General features: G+C 43.7%; 1 protein-coding gene across 2 annotated transcripts; it reads left to right on the top strand.

The window, feature by feature from the left end:
• The first annotated feature begins 1,201 nt into the window (after positions 1-1,201).
• On the top strand, positions 1,202-14,556 carry MYL6 (myosin light chain 6). 2 transcript variants are annotated; one of them, XM_026717466.2, is made up of 7 exons: positions 1,358-1,504; positions 1,865-1,892; positions 6,906-7,049; positions 8,345-8,518; positions 8,735-8,812; positions 9,956-9,995; positions 14,245-14,556. In XM_026717466.2, the coding sequence occupies exons 1-6, from the start codon at positions 1,502-1,504 to the stop codon at positions 9,982-9,984; spliced, it is 456 nt and encodes a 151-aa protein (XP_026573251.1). In that variant the 5' UTR covers positions 1,358-1,501; the 3' UTR covers positions 9,985-9,995; positions 14,245-14,556. The 2 variants fall into 2 exon arrangements, with proteins under 2 accessions (XP_026573250.1, XP_026573251.1); XM_026717465.2 differs by lacking the exon at positions 9,956-9,995 and having other exon boundaries at positions 1,202-1,504.
• The last annotated feature ends 906 nt before the right edge of the window (positions 14,557-15,462 follow it).

The raw sequence follows: 15,462 nt of genomic DNA, 5'->3' as shown, positions 1-15,462 counted from the left end.
TAGAGCAAGGAGGGGGATCTTTGAACTTATTTGAACTTGTCCACTTTGTTTACATAATGGTTTCTGAATACTTACATATAGTACTGTTGAATCTATATGGACTCATGCTGTTCACAAGTAATCATAGAAAAAAGTCTGTAGTAGATATAAAGAAATTAAAACAATCTGCTAATCATGTTTATAACAGTACAAGGATAAATTATAATGCTAATAATAAATCATAACAAAACCAAATAAAACATCAAATCAGTGTAAATATTCAGAGTAAAACAAAGAGGGTGATAATAGTTCAGTCTAATGCTCTTTAGAAAAAGATCGTATTTACAGTAGCTTTTGGAACATTAGAAGTGGTGAAACAGTAAACATCGATGTACTATGAAAGCTGAAACTGCTGGTATGAATGGTTAGACCAAAGATGGGCTACATAACATCGTAAAAGAGGATAAGCTATAATTGTAGTGGTAATTATATATTCCCATTAAGGATTACTTGTAAATATGGCATAAAATAAGGATAGAAATAATGACCCAAAAACTGCCAAGGATGAAATTGTTTTTAATCTCTTTTTGATTTTTCTTTTTCTTTTACTTCTTTTTTCTTTTTCTCTCTTCTCTCTTTTACTTCTCTACTCTGTTTCTTTTCTTCTTTTCTACATATGTGTATGTGTTGTTTGTTTATTTTAATTGTAAAGTTAATAAAGTGTTTTTTTAAAAAAAAACAAAGAGGTGAAACAAATTTTAATTCTAAAAGGAGTTCTTCTACACGGTAGAAGCAAGAACTGTGAAACAGCATCTTCAATCTAGACTTCAGTCCATTTCCAATATAGCAATACTCAGTGCAAAAACTAATAATCCAATAAGGGCCAAAAAGTGAAAATTATAACCACCAAATAACAAAAAGTCTTCCATAATTTCAATTAGCCAGTGGTACCTACGACCCCAGAGAATGGGACTGACTAAATCACCTTGGTGATGTGCAAAAACAGCTGATTTGAGTAAATCCAGCAATTTTGAGCCCCCCCCCCCGCCCCTTGTTTTAAAGCAGGTGTGGGGAACTACGGCTCTTTCATGACCTGCGGACTTCGACTCCCAGAAGTCCACAAGTTATAAAGGTACCATAGTCCCATCCCCCTCAACGTCTGTTGTAAAAGAGAGAAAAACTACAATCCCCAATGTGCAATGCAACAACCTCATTCAGCGGCCTCTACGACGACACGCGAGAGTCTAACTCCCCCGTGGGCCCAAGTCGCCCCTACCGCATTTCTCTTTCCACGTCAGAAAGGAGGGTGGGAAAGCCCCGCCTCCCCGTTTCGGCTACGAGACGCAACTTTTTAGAATTTAGCAATAACGTTTGAACCGCCTCCTCGCCTCCATTTTTGGCATCAGCCAATCGGAGGCGAAGACCCGCGCGGTGACTTGAAGAGCCACTCCCGGGCCGAGCTCGCACACATTCCGGGCGGAAGGAGGGAAAAGGTTGGAGCGACGCTCAGCTGCTTGCAACAATGGTGAGTGCTTTGCAAAAAAAACAAAAAAACGGGCTGAGTGGCCAAGTTGGAGGCCGGCTGAGATTGTAAGGACGGCCGTTTGAGGAGCCGTTGCAGAGTTTATATGTTGTATATGTAGGGTTTCCTACTTGAGCGGGGTGGGGGGTGGGGGGGTGGACTAGAAGACCTCCAAGGTCCCTTCCAGCTCTATTCTGATTGAGTCCCAGAATACCGGCTGGCCTTGAAGAATAAAAGCCCGGTAGCAAGGCGGGAAATGCAGTGGAAAGGGCAAAGTTTTGGGCAAAGAAATCGGCTGGCTTCCTTTTCCTCTTTCCCCCTCAAATAATACGCCTTTTCTTTTTTCCTGGATTCGATTTACAGTGTGACTTTTCGGAAGATCAGACCGCCGGTAAGTTCCTTTTTGTCTTCCCCCGCATTGGGCTAATCATTGCAAGGTGGAAGGTGGGGATAAAGCGGGGGGGTGGGGGAGAGACTGACACCATTTCTCTTTCCCTTCCCCGCCCCCCCCCCCCCATAGTCTTAAGGGTGAAAAAAGAAAGGCTTGGGGGGCAGTTTGCGCTTACAATTCTTTTTTTTCCCCTTTTGATTCTTCTAGCCTTTTTCCTTTTCCTTTCTCCCCTACCACTCCCCCGGGTCCCTTGATCATTGCTTCTCGATGGTGAGTTTAAGGAAAACGAGCATCTCCTCCACCACCCCCACCCCGCGTTCCTTAACGCCGTTTCCTGCTCGTATGCTAACGCGCCCGGGCTTTTCATCTATCAATGCGGTCTTCTGTGTGTGTGTGTGTGTGTAACTTGTGCATTGTAGGCCGGGTTTCTTTCTCAGCTCTTTTTGAACCGGCGAGTCTGCTCTTCCCCCGACTTCTCATTCCCTTGACTTCAAGATTTAAGCCCGGACCCGACTCTGCCTTGCTACCTGGAATCGCGTTTTTTTGTTTAAAAATTACACCTCCCTTGCTCATGCATGATGTATTTCCTGGTTAAGGACGCGCCCAGTGGCCTCCATTTTCTGTTTCTTTAGTCAAGTGGTACGTTAGAGGATGGATTTCTGCATGGAAAGCTGGGCCGGGAGAATCAGAGTGTGGAAGCTAGCTTGTCTGAAGCGTTCCCTATTACTGGGGAGGGTCGATCTTGGCTTAATCCTCGGCTATGCAGATGGACAAGGCGGGATGCAGACAACTCTTTGCCTCGCCTCCCTTCCCCCCTCTTTTTGGCTGGCCACAGAAGCTGCTGAGTTTTTTTGCAAGGCGCGTTTGGCTACTACTGGGTGGTGGGTGGGAAGGTCCCTAACCCTGCAGGTTTTGAACAACTAGTTTTTCTCCCTTTGGAGGAGAAGGTGCTTTCAAAGAAGAGGGAAAGATGGGTGCCGGGATATCCGCCTCTGTTGGTTTCCTTATATGGACAAGAAACTCATTTTGGAGCAGGAAGGGTTGGCAGCTCTCGCATTAATACATTCCAATCTGGAAGCAGATTCCTTTGCAAGGCTGGCTGAAAACTCTTAAGGGCAGCAGCCACAGCTGACCAGCCTTGCAGTTGGTGATTCACATTCCCATTGAAATAAATCTGATTCTCTTAGTAGGAATAGCTGCCCAACCCCACCCCAGTGCTTGGAGCGAGGTCCTGCCCGCCCAGAAAAGTCTGATCCCTCTGAAGTTTTTGTTTGATGCCAGGCATGCTTTATGCATCGGCCTGTTGAGAGCACAGCTGTCACACGGAGCAAAGGTTTCTTGAGCTTGGATTAAATTTGATTTCACCTAAATATGAGAGATGTTTTTTTCATGTGCTTGATTTATTGTTATCTAACCAAGACCAGTCAGCACAAAAACATAAAATATTTTTTTAGGGGAGGGATTTGTTACTTTTCTTAAAAGCAATATCACCATTTTAATTAAAAAGCACCACTAAGGAACAGTAATTTTTTCAGAGTATCCTGTTGATTGGGCACTTGAGATTGAGGAAATTAGCTTCCAATGGAAGATCCTGCATTTTAAAAAAAATGCATGGTATTAGCAAGCTCACTTCAGTTGTACACTGTAGGACTTGCCCTTCTTCCAGACTAGCTTTCCTATTAACTAAAGGCATCCTTAGGGGATGGGGGAAGATGACAAAAACATGTACTGTTTTAATGAATGCATCGGATCCTTCAGAATCCTTTGGTATTAATTGTGGCAACATTTTTTTTTTTTACAAAAAGATGGTGAGCGCATTTTACATGCAACTTAAGAGCCATTTTGATAGTTTGCTTTACAAAAGCAAGGATAACGTTTAATGGTATTTAACAATATAAAGGCTTTGTAGGGACAAAATATAACTTAGTGAGACATGTCTGCAACTGGCATCTTCAATTAATGAGTCCAGATCTGTGTTTCTCAACTGTGGCAACTTTAAGCGGTATGGTCTTCAACTTCCTGAATTCCCCAGCCAGCACTACTAGTTGGGGAATTCTGGAGGTTGAAGTTGTCTAGAAAATCTTACCTGGAAAATATCCTCTGCCTGATTCCTGAAAATAAGCTACGATATCTGATGCATTAATAGTCTCTAGCATTGCCACACAGGTGAGGAGGGCTGCTTTAGCTTGTATGACCAATAATTGTGAACCTGGATCCATGTCTTAGGTCAGGGGTCTTCAAACTTGACAGCTTTAAGACTTGTGGACTTCCAACTCCCAGAATTTTTCCTTCAGTCATGTTAGCTCAGGAATTCTGGGAGTTGAAGTCCACAAGTCTTAAACTTGCCAGGTTTGAAGACCCTTGTCTTAGGGAGAGACAGCTCATGAAAGTCTCCTGAAGATTTCAAGCTACCATTTCATTGTTATAGCTTTTCTTTAAGGCTTCTGTTTCTTCATCTCAATTGCCTGGAGAAACAAGATCCTGCTTGAACAAGAAGCAGACAGTGGCAGGTAGTGACATTTTAGCCTTATTGTAAGGGTACTAAATGAAGGTCAAGTTTTTAGATGTTGAGAAAGGTTTTTGGCTACAACTCATCTCCCATCGCTATTTTCCCCCCCCTCCCCCCCCCCAAAAAAAACACCTCTAGTTGCAGGAAAGAAAATGGCAGTTTAATTTGATTTTCTCCACCTCCATAGCTAATTTTTCTTGAGTGAAAAATAATTAAGAGATGGGGAAGTAGTCTGTTAAGTGTCACCTTGCATAGGAAGGAAGCTCTTGGGTTTTTGTTATGTGGTCTTGTGTTGTGTCATGCTTGTTTTGATGTGCCTCAACTACTACTCTGCTTTTTCTGGATCTTTGACTCCTAACAAATGGCAGTGTCCCAGAGTGGTTAGAATCGTGGATTGGATCTAAGGATGAGCAGTGAAGGATGCCACTTCTGTGAAGGATGCCCTTAGAGAAGGGTTCTATAGGCTACCCAGAATTCTTCCAGCATTTAAAAAAGCATCACAGTTGTGTTACACCTTTGCCCACATTTTAAAGAAAGATTCAGATGTGTGGAATTTAGCACTATGAAAAATTAATTGGAAAGCAAGACTTTTCTGTGTAATTTTTAAAAATCAGCCCTTTGACAATGCAGATAGTCCTCGATTTATGACCACAATTGAGCCTAAAATGTATGTTGTTAAGCAAGACATTTAAGTGAGTTTTGCCCCATTTTACGACCTTTCTTGCCACAGTTTTTAAGTGAATCATTGCAGTTGATAACTTAGTAGCCTGGTTGTTAAAATGAGTCTGGCTTCCCCCCATTGATTTTGGTTGTCAGAAGGGTGCAAAAGGTGATCACAGGTTCTTGGGACACAGCAACGGTCATAAGTATGAACCAAAGCATCTGAATGTTCAACTCATGATCATGGGCATGCTGCAAAGGTCACAATTCTGAAAAATTAGTCACTTTTTCAGTGCCGTTGTAACTTTGAACAGTCACTAAATGAACTGTTGTAACTCAAGGACTACCTATATATTGATTTGGATCCTACAACATCTTTTTTGCATTTTTAAAATGAAAACAGCAGTGAGGGACTGCGCTGCTACCATTTCTTCCATCTTGGACGTATCTGATAGAGGTGAAGGTTGGCAATATAACTGTACCTACAAGCAATAGTCAGTAGGGAAGATTGCACTCCTATAAATGCCAGTAAGAATGATCAGAAAACATTTCTTGCCTGCATTTGAAACATAATAAGATCAGACAGAGAGATACAGGCAGAAGCAGCATTGATGTTTCCCCCAATTGTCCATATACTAGTCTGTCTAGGTACCTAAGGTGTCAGGATGAAAAACGAGGAGATAAATCATCTGATTTACCTGGCATGTAAATGATGCCACTTGCTTTGCATGGTTCTAAAACCACGTGCTGGGAGAGACTGAAGAAAGCTTTCTCCAAGTTGGATCAGTCCAGATGTTTTGGAATACAATCGATCAACCTTTATTGCAAAGTTCAGCATTATTTTATACTACAGTGCCCTTCAGGCCCAATCAGCGTAACCAATGGACTAGTAATAATGTGGCCAAAATCTCAAACACATTGATGACAAATAACTGCTGAGTTACAGCAAATAAACAGAACTGAGGCTCCCCATGTTCAGATCTGGGGCTTTGATTAAACTTATGAATTGCCACTCTTTTGACCATTTGCAATGGGAATGCACAACAACAAATTCACTGTCCTTTACCTTCATACAGGTGAACATGTACATTCCAGATTTACTGTGGCCAGCACATGATTTTAGGACCATGCCACACAAGTGGCATAAAATGCCATGTAAATCACTTGATCTATTTCTCCGTTTTTCATTCCAACCCTAGAATAGAAATGGCTAGTCAATTTTCCTTTGGACATTGTTGATTCTTGCAGAAAATGCTGGACTCGGTAGAAATGGATCTAATTTAGCAAAGCGCTTGTATTCTTCAGGGAGTGCTCACTGCAGTTAGCAAAGAGCACGTAGGCATTGACCATGCACTCCATTTTTATCCTGGTCTTGCTCCAAGGAATAAACTATGGGATATAGAGCTGTTTCATCCTCCTCCATCTCCTTAAAATAATTTTGTGTGGGAAGTGAAGCAGAGAATGAGCAGCTCAGAGATTAAGAGTGGGTTTCATGTTTAAAGGGAATTGGGCAATCTCCAGTCTTAGTTTAACATTCCATCTACGACACAAGTAGATTTTCAAGCTCTAGTATAGGGTATCTTGGGAGCATAAGCCAGGGTGTGTTGATTTGAAGCTCTCATTGTGTTCACTGCAAAAAGCATACAATTTTAAAGGCGTTAAGCGAGTTATGTCAAATTCTAGCATGGTTTGGGGGGAGGGGATTAAAAAAAGGAAGAAAAATATCGCTCCTGACCTTAAGCTTCTGCTTTCTGTGGATCGAAAGGGATACCTGAGGCGCTGCTTTCTTTCCCTTTGCTTAGATGTTCATTTTGCCTTAGCTCTTTCCTTGTGACCTTCTGCAGAGTTCAAGGAAGCTTTCCAGCTCTTTGACCGAACTGGCGATGGCAAGATCCTGTATAGCCAGTGTGGAGATGTGATGAGGGCCCTGGGCCAGAATCCCACCAATGCTGAAGTCATGAAAGTTCTGGGAAACCCCAAGAGCGATGGTGAGTGCATGTTGTACTATATCAGTTGGAGTGAGATATGGAAGAAAGTGCTGCCATTCTTGCCTTAAAGGCTGCCTTTTATCTAGAACAGGTGTCCAACCTTGGCACTTTAAGACTTGTGGACTTCAATTCCCAGAATTCCTCAGCCAGCAAAGCAAAGCTGGCTGAGGAATTCTGGGAATTGAAGTCCACAAGTCTTAAAGTTGCCAAGGTTGGACACCCCTGATCTAGAAGATGGTGCAGATCAGTGGTAGACAACCCGGTCCCTACCGCCCACTAGAGGGCGTTACAGCTTTCATGGTGGGCGGTAGGGGTTTTGTCCCCTACTTTATAAATCAACATTACTGTGGAACTGGTAGGCGGTTAGAGAAAATTTTACTTCTAACAGAGATACAAAAGGGGGCGGTAGGAATAAAAAAGTTGACTACCCCGGTGTAGATCTTAGAGCCAGGTTGGAGGTGCCAACTTGATACAGTCCAGTTTGGATCTTAACATACGTTTCTAAGCATTGTGTTTGAAAGTGTATTAGTAGAAGTTTACCGTGACTTGGCCCAGATGTTCAGAAAAACTTAGTAGTATAAAGCAGGGGAAGGAATCCTTTTTGGGGTGCAGGGGCAAGGCACCTCAAGTTTTGGAATCCTTACTATCATCAAAGGATTGGCTGCAGATATTATGGCCCATTGGCCTTATTTTCTGCCATTCTTCCTGCTTTAGTGTGCTCTCTACTGCTTTTGCCCTACCGTGACCATCTTCCAAAGTTGGTCATCTGAAAGCTTCCAAATATAGCCACAGTTGCAGCCATCCAGCATTATTATCTTTAGGAACACCTGTGACGAACAAGAAGCTTTCTTGAAGTCAGACTGATTGGAATGCAGCCTAAGGTGGTCCTGTGTTTGATTTCAGGAGTAAAACTGCCATTGTGAACAATTTTTGATCCAAGGAAGATAAATTCTCGAACTAATTAAATTTCCTTGTTGATTTTAAACAGCTGTTATCATTACCTTTGTTTCCCTGGTGTTAAAACTCAATCTTACTTTTTAGAGGGTGTTATTAACTCAGTCTTGTTTTTGGGGTCTATTGCTATAGCAATATGAGCAAAATCTCCAGCCTAGTTTAAACTATTATTTTTCATGCAGAATTTAAATTAAATTGAGGAAGAAAGACATCCAGATCCTACTTCAAAATGGTGTAATATTGAGATTTGAAGGTGTAATTTGGGATCCATCATAAAGGAGAGATGCATCTTATTCACGGTCTCTCTAACCTGTCTCCCCATTTCTCTCCCCTGCCCTCAGAAATGAACATGAAAACGCTGAGTTTTGAACAGTTCTTGCCCATGATGCAAACCATCGCCAAGAATAAGGATCAGGGCTGCTTCGAGGATTACGTGGAAGGATTGAGGGTTTTCGACAAGGAGGGAAATGGCACAGTTATGGGAGCAGAGATCCGTCATGTTCTTGTCACCCTAGGTAAGATGACACTGTATTCCATCCAGCTGTTCTTGCTGAGGGAAGTCAGTTCAACACACATCTTGAGGCGACGGAGAAAAAGAACTTGAAGATGTCGAGGGTGTTGGTTGTTCTTCTTTATTGAGTTTAAAATTACTGCTCCCACTGTGCATTTGCTAAATGACCAGATCTATATCAAACCATTTCTAAACCCATCTCTTTTTTTTTTTTCTGCAGGGGAGAAGATGACAGAAGAAGAGGTAGAGATGCTTGTGGCTGGCCATGAGGACAGTAATGGATGCATCAACTATGAAGGTGAGGCCCAGGAATCTTAACATGCTTTTGGCCTTGAAATTGCCTTTCTTGATTCAGAGGACCTGATATCTCTTTACCCTGGGGAGCTGGACGGAAAGCTCTGGGATTGGGAATGCTTTGCAAGGTTTTCAGTAGCGTGTGTATTTTCTCACATAGTGCAAATACACTTTTTCTTTCCTATTGATGTAGAAGGAAGTTCAGGTAAAGTCAAGGGAGAAGGTGGGCAATCTGGAGTACTCAAGTATTTTTGAATGCCTCTCCCCCATTTCTTGCTTTTTGGTTGGAGCTAGTGGGAATTGGTCCAAAAAATGTAGAGGGCAGTTGGTTGTCTGTTCCTTCTATGGTAAATCACTATATTTAACAATGTGGAGAAGTTGGTGGTCTTTGGTCACCGAGTGAAGGAGCTGCCAATCATGACGATGCTGCTAACTGTCTCATTGTTAAATCAACAACAACACCTGTCTAGATGTGTGGACCAACACCCATTCTGTTGAATATAAGCCACAGTGGTTAAGAGTGCAGTACTGCAGGCTACTGCTGCTGCCGCCTGCAATTTGGCAGATCGAATCTCACGAGGCTCAAGGTTGATTCAGCCTTCCATCCTTCCGAGGTGGGTAAAATGAGGAGCCAGATTGTTGGGGGCAGTGTGCTGGCTCTATAAACAGCGTAGAGAGGGCTGTAAAGCGGTATAGAAGTCGTAAGTGTTATTGCTATTCTGGATGAGGAATTCTGGGAGATGAAGTCCACATGTCTTAGAGGTGCCAAGGTTCAGAAGCAGTGGTCTCAAACAATATATTTACGTAGCATATTAGCAAGGGGCCAGTGCTATGCCAGCCTTCCATTGCTTTGTGTTGTGGGAGTTCACATATCCTGTGTGGAGCTCAAGTGATCTGGGACTGTTAGCTTGTTAAGAAGGGGCAACTTGGGGGAAGTAGGTGATATGCGAGTCAAGCTAGTTTGCCTATGGTACAAATAACTCCCTTGCCTCAAAAACTCCCTGTAACCTTGTGCTGTGTCTGCTGCATTTGACTGTGAACATAAGTACAGCAGAGACTGCAGTGGCCCCTTGTGTTGTGTGTTGTGTTCCATGTGTCTGTTTTTATTAATTTGCTTGATCAATTTTGATGTTTTTCCTTTCTACAGCATTTGTGAGACACATCTTATCAGGGTGAATTCAAATGGGGTACGCCTCCTCCAAACCTATTCTATTTTTTTTTTAACAGCCTCCCTTTTTTTTTTGGTTGCCCGAAAAAAAAAAAGGAAAATGTTTGCGCTCTACTTTTTTTTCCCCCTTCCCAATTTCTCTTGTTCAGCATCTTCCTCCATTTCTCCCCAACTTCTAGCATGTCTCTGCATGTAGCTGACTATGTGTAATCTAAGCAAAGGTGGCTAGGAAAATGAGGCAGCTCTGACTGGGTTAAAGCAAGACTGTGCCTGTGTAACCTCAGACTGTCTGTGGCAGCTTTAAGGGGAAACATTTGTTTAATCTTTGGAAGGGTAAAAGGGCTCAAGGCCTGGATCTGGGGGTTATCAATATGCCTTGAGCTGCCGTTGTAGATGATAAAGGGTCCTGTACCATCCTCTTCCACGTCTAATACATATGAGCTGGGTTTCCTCTGTGCGATGGCTCCCAAGATGCCCTCAGCCGATAGCTGCCTGAAGAAATGGGTTGCTCTCCAGCAAATGGGCAATTGGTGACCACGTTAGAAAATCCTTAATATCCTTGAAGTGCCTTTTTAAAATCTGGAGGATTGGGGGGGGTAGTTTAATGGTTTCAATTAATTAGAGTTCTCAAGATGGTTCCGAGGAGATATTTCGAAATTGTAATCCTTAGAAATAACTTTGTCCAACAGTCTCCATTGTTTTGTAGGAAATCTATAACATCCTCCATTCATGCCTGCAGCCTCCTGAAGGTTTAAGCATAAGGCCCCAGAGCTCTTCCAAACGTTGAATTACACCTTTTAAGATCAGTAAAACTGAACTACAGGTTTAGTGAAGGTATATCACCATCAGAGGATTTCCTTTGCCATGGTACGGAAATAGCTTGCAATTTCCTTCTTTTGGGATGCCTGTTTGAATCCCTAGTCTAGCCTGTAGCCTTGGGCCTCTTAATGGAGTGTCCAATACAGATAGTCCTCGACTTAACAAGCATACATTTGGTGATCGTCTGAAGTTACAGCAGCATCAAAAAAAAAAGGACTCGTGACTGTTTTTCCACCCTTTTGACTGTTGCAGCATCCCCATGGTCACATGATCAAAATGTGGGACGCTTTGGTTTATATTTATGCAGTGTCCCGGGGTCATGCGATCACCTTTTGCGAGCCTCTGGCAAGCAAAATCAATGGGGAAGCCAGATTCACTTAACAACCAGGTTGCTCAATTAGCAACTGCAAGGATTCACTTAACAATTGTGGCAAGAAAGGTCATAAAACGGGGTAAAACTTACTTAACTATCTTGCTTAGCAGCGGAAATTATGGCCTCGGATGTCTCCATTAACTCAAGGACTCCCTATGGTTAGGTTTCCAGTTAACCAAAGTTGGCTTGGCTCCTGAGAAATTATCTCCCAAACTGCATTTCTTTGTAATTGAAAGTCATATCAAACAGAGGTTGGGGGAAAAGCCAGCTGTTTGTGTGGGCTGTGCCTATGTTGTTGGAGTGTGCCCCTCCATCATGCCCTTCAAAGGCCAAATGATACCTGGGGAAAAATGGCACGCCCCTTCTCTGTGTAATTGATGCCTCTGTCGATTCAGGATACTGTTAAAAAGGCTCTCCTTGTGTTCTTTTGAATTTGATCCTCCTATAAATTTAAACTCAGGGGGTTCGGCCTTGTCCTCTGAGTCAGCAGAATAAGACTTTTAGTTCTCCTATGCGGTGGCCTTACACAATCTGAAAAAACACGGTCTTGTTTCCCCTTCCTTCCCTTTGCATCACCACTTCCTTCTGGTTTTCTGCAGACTAACCATAATCGTGGCTTTAAACCACCCGCCACAATCTTGGTACCTCCCAGGTATGTTAGCGTTCAACTCCCAACATTTCTCAATGTTGGCCTGAAAAATCTGGACTGTGAAAAACAACACATTGAAAGGGCCCCAAATTGGGGAAGCCGCCTTCCTTCCCCCCCCACTCTTTTTCATCTCTCCAAAGAGTGAATTTAGCAAGCGAAGTTTGGCTTTTCTGTAATTCTTTGGCTCAGGGCCTGGGAAAGTGTGTGTGTGCGCGCGCATGCCACACAAGACCCAGAGCTCATCTCAAGGGAATCTTTGCTGGGTTAGGGTCTCGGCAGTATTTCAGTCTGCTTCTGATTTCAAATCGGGCACATGGACAGATACCACCAAGTTTTCCCACATATGAAAATCCCTGCCAGTTTCTCTCAACCGGCATCACAAACTCCAAAATGCTAACCTTCATAGCTTTAGTTTGTTTTCCTGACGGTCAGACTATATCTCTCCCAAATCTCACACTCTCCTTGAATAACTTTCGCTCTGGCCTAACTGTAATGTTGAACTATGAAGACAAAACATTGATGTATGAAGCACCCGAAGTTAAGCGGAATGCATTGTGTGAGCCAAGGCGGTCATGCTGGCCAAGCGCCCTGCACTCTCATTGGCGTGAGAGCCAGACTATATCTTCCATGACTCTAAGTCAGTGCTCCCCAACTTTCTGGCTTTGTGGACAAGTAGAACTGTGCTCCCCCACCACTTCCGTGGCCTGGGTCCAAACGGACTGTGGCCCAGTGCTGGGTCACAGCCTGGTGTTGAGGGCCCCTGCCCTAAGGGATGGGTCTATATAAACAGGAGTGCATTGGAGGTGTGGGGGAGGAGATGAGTTCTTTATCGGGGAATTCACTGTACAACTCGCGAAACATTCAGATTTATCTGATAATGTAGATCAGGGGTGTCAAGCTTACGGCGCCACATGACGTACCGGGACTTTTTTCTCCTTCACTAAACCGGGGGTGGGCATGGCCAGTGAGTGACACATCAGGCCCGTGGGCCGGGAGTTTGACAGCCCTGATGTAGATATTTCTCCTCATGAGGCAGATGAGACTGGATGTTCCACAGGCTGTAAAAAGGAATAGGAATGAACGTTGGGTTTTTGGCACAGGGGTATGTATAAATGAGCAGTAGGGAGGGACTCTACATCTTTCCTCCTAGGAAACAAAGCATTTACGTGTATGTGTGGACATGCAGACATGCTCATACTGATTTAAAATTGCCCTGAACTTGGATTGGCCGTGAGACTCAAAATAGCTCTCTACGACTCTTCCTTCCGTTAATTCAGAAGCAGGGAGAAAGTAGGAATCAGCCCACGACCGGCTGCTTGATTACAGTATATAGTAAAATTGGATTGGCAGCCTTCCAGCTCTTTCAGCCTTCATCCGGCCACCTCAGCTGAAGGTTGAGTGAACAGTCTTTCTTGATAGCCCTGTGCTGTAGCTGCCGCCTGCCTGCCTTTATTTTTTCCCTCGCTCCCCTTGCCCGCTTTCTTCCTAGGTAGGCTCAGCCAGAAAGCTGAGTCCTCCTCTGCTGTAGCTGAGTGCCTCTCAACTACTCTTCCTCTCTGCCAGAAGCAGATGACTTTCCTAGGATGAGCTCCAGAACTCTTAATGCCTGGCCTATAGTGATAGAAGCAGCTGAAATCTCATCTCTTCTCTGCCCATGTTGCCTTCTTACTTTGTTGCTTTAGTTTCAGATCTGGGCGGGAGGTGGGGGGGATGGACCGGTGGTGCTGGTGGTGGTGGTAGTAGTTCTGTGGTTGAATGGATGGGGAGTGTGGGGTGGGAAACCTGCATAGGTTGTAGGCAGAGCCCTAGCACAGGCAGTCCTCGACTTAACAATAGTTTGTTCAGTGACTGTTCGAAGTTACAACACAACTGGGGAAAAAGTAACTTCAAGACCATTGCAGCATCCCCACGGTCACAAGTTTTACATTCAGATGCTTGAAGGCTGGTTCATATTTAGGATGGTTGCAGTGTCCCGCCGGGGTCGTGCAATCACCTTTTGGCAACCTTTCTGAAAAGCAAAGTCAAATTGGGGAGCTGGGTTTACTTCAAAACCGTGCTAGTAATTAAACAGCTTCCGTGATTCACTTCACAACATGAACTTGGGCCTCCAGCTGTGGTCCGTAAGTTGAGGACTACCTATATCTCAGTGCAGGGAAGGTGATAGGTTGCCCTCCTAATCTGGGTTACTGGGAGGATACAGATTTCGAACTGGGCTCCTGGGGAGGAAAAGAAAACATGTCTTTTTGTCGGTGAGTCTTTTGGGAGGACCAAAAGGCAACCTCTTATCAAAGAAGCTTAACATCATTAGAAATATTGTCACCTCTCCTACAAGCCCATTTTTCCCTCCCCCGGTGGGATTAATTTGGCCCCCATGTTGACTAACCAGTGGAGTCTCACACTTGTCTGTTTTCTTCTCTCTTTCTCCAGAGTTGGTGCGGATGGTCCTCAGCGGCTGAAGGTGACCTCCAGCTTCTTCTCTGAAACCTTTCCTCCAGTTTATCCATCACATGATTGTGCCTTTTTATCCTTATGTATAAAACTGCTTTTTGGTTCCCTCCTTTCCAGCCTCTCGGTTTAGTTCTTGGACAGTAACGGGAGAAAAGAGTGACCCATAAGAAGGGGCACCCCAGAGTAACAGCAGATCCCAGGCTGCCTGGCTTGTATTGCATCACTTGAGTACTTGAGAAGTGTGTGGCTGATTCTCCCTCCCTGTTGCTTTAATAAACTGTTCTGGAACTACCATGTGTCAGTTTTGTCCTTTTGGGTGGGTGGGAAAGCATCAAAGTTAACTGGGGTTCATTTGGTTGGGAAGAGGAGTACAGGTAAGTCCTCGACTTAACAACGGTTCATTTAATGACCATTGAAAATTACAATGCTGCTGAAACAAAGTGACTTATGACTGTTTTTCACACTTATGATTATTGCAGCATCTTTATTTATGGTCATGCGAATAAAATTCAGGTGCCTGGCAACTAACTCATGACGAGCGCAGTTTGCCATGGGCGATGTGATCTCCTTTTGCGACCTTCTGAGAATCAAAGTCAATGGGCAAGCCAGATTCACTCAACAACCAGGTTGCTAACTTAACAAGTGCAGTCGTTCACTTAACTATGGCAAGAAAGGTTGCAAAATGGGGCAAAACTCACTTCACAAACATGTCACTTAGCAACAGAAATGGGCTCGCATGTGGTGGTAAGTTGAGGACTACCTGTATTCTTGCATCTGCAGTGAATCATTCATTTGAAATAATCTTGCCAAGAGTAGAAACAAGCAATAAAATGAACAAAATGCAGGTAACAAAAGCTCTAGACCTAGTTCCTGGATCATCTTGTTTCCATCATTCATTATTCAGTTTGCAAACAGAGCCCATGAAACTGGCTTGAAATTTTGCCTCCCTTATGAGGATTCGTAAACAGTTCAGCTTTTGGTTGACTTTGAAATGTTTTAATCATTGCTAGTTGTGAAATCATGTCCGACCCGTCGTGACCCAATGGACAATGTTCCTCCAGGCCTTCCTGTCCTCTACCACCTTCTGGAGTCCATTTAAGTTCACGCCTACTGCTTCAGTGACTCCATTCAGCCACCTCATTCTCTGTCGTCCCCTTCTTCTATTGCCCTCAATCTTTCCCAGCATTAGTCTCTTCT

Source organism: Pseudonaja textilis, chromosome 2, assembly GCF_049901715.1.
Source record: "Pseudonaja textilis isolate UNSWEBS1 chromosome 2, rPseTex1.2, whole genome shotgun sequence".
Lineage (NCBI taxonomy): Eukaryota > Metazoa > Chordata > Lepidosauria > Squamata > Elapidae > Pseudonaja > Pseudonaja textilis.
The sequence above is the reverse complement of the archived record's forward strand: the minus strand, read 5'-3'. Positions and strand labels throughout refer to the sequence as shown.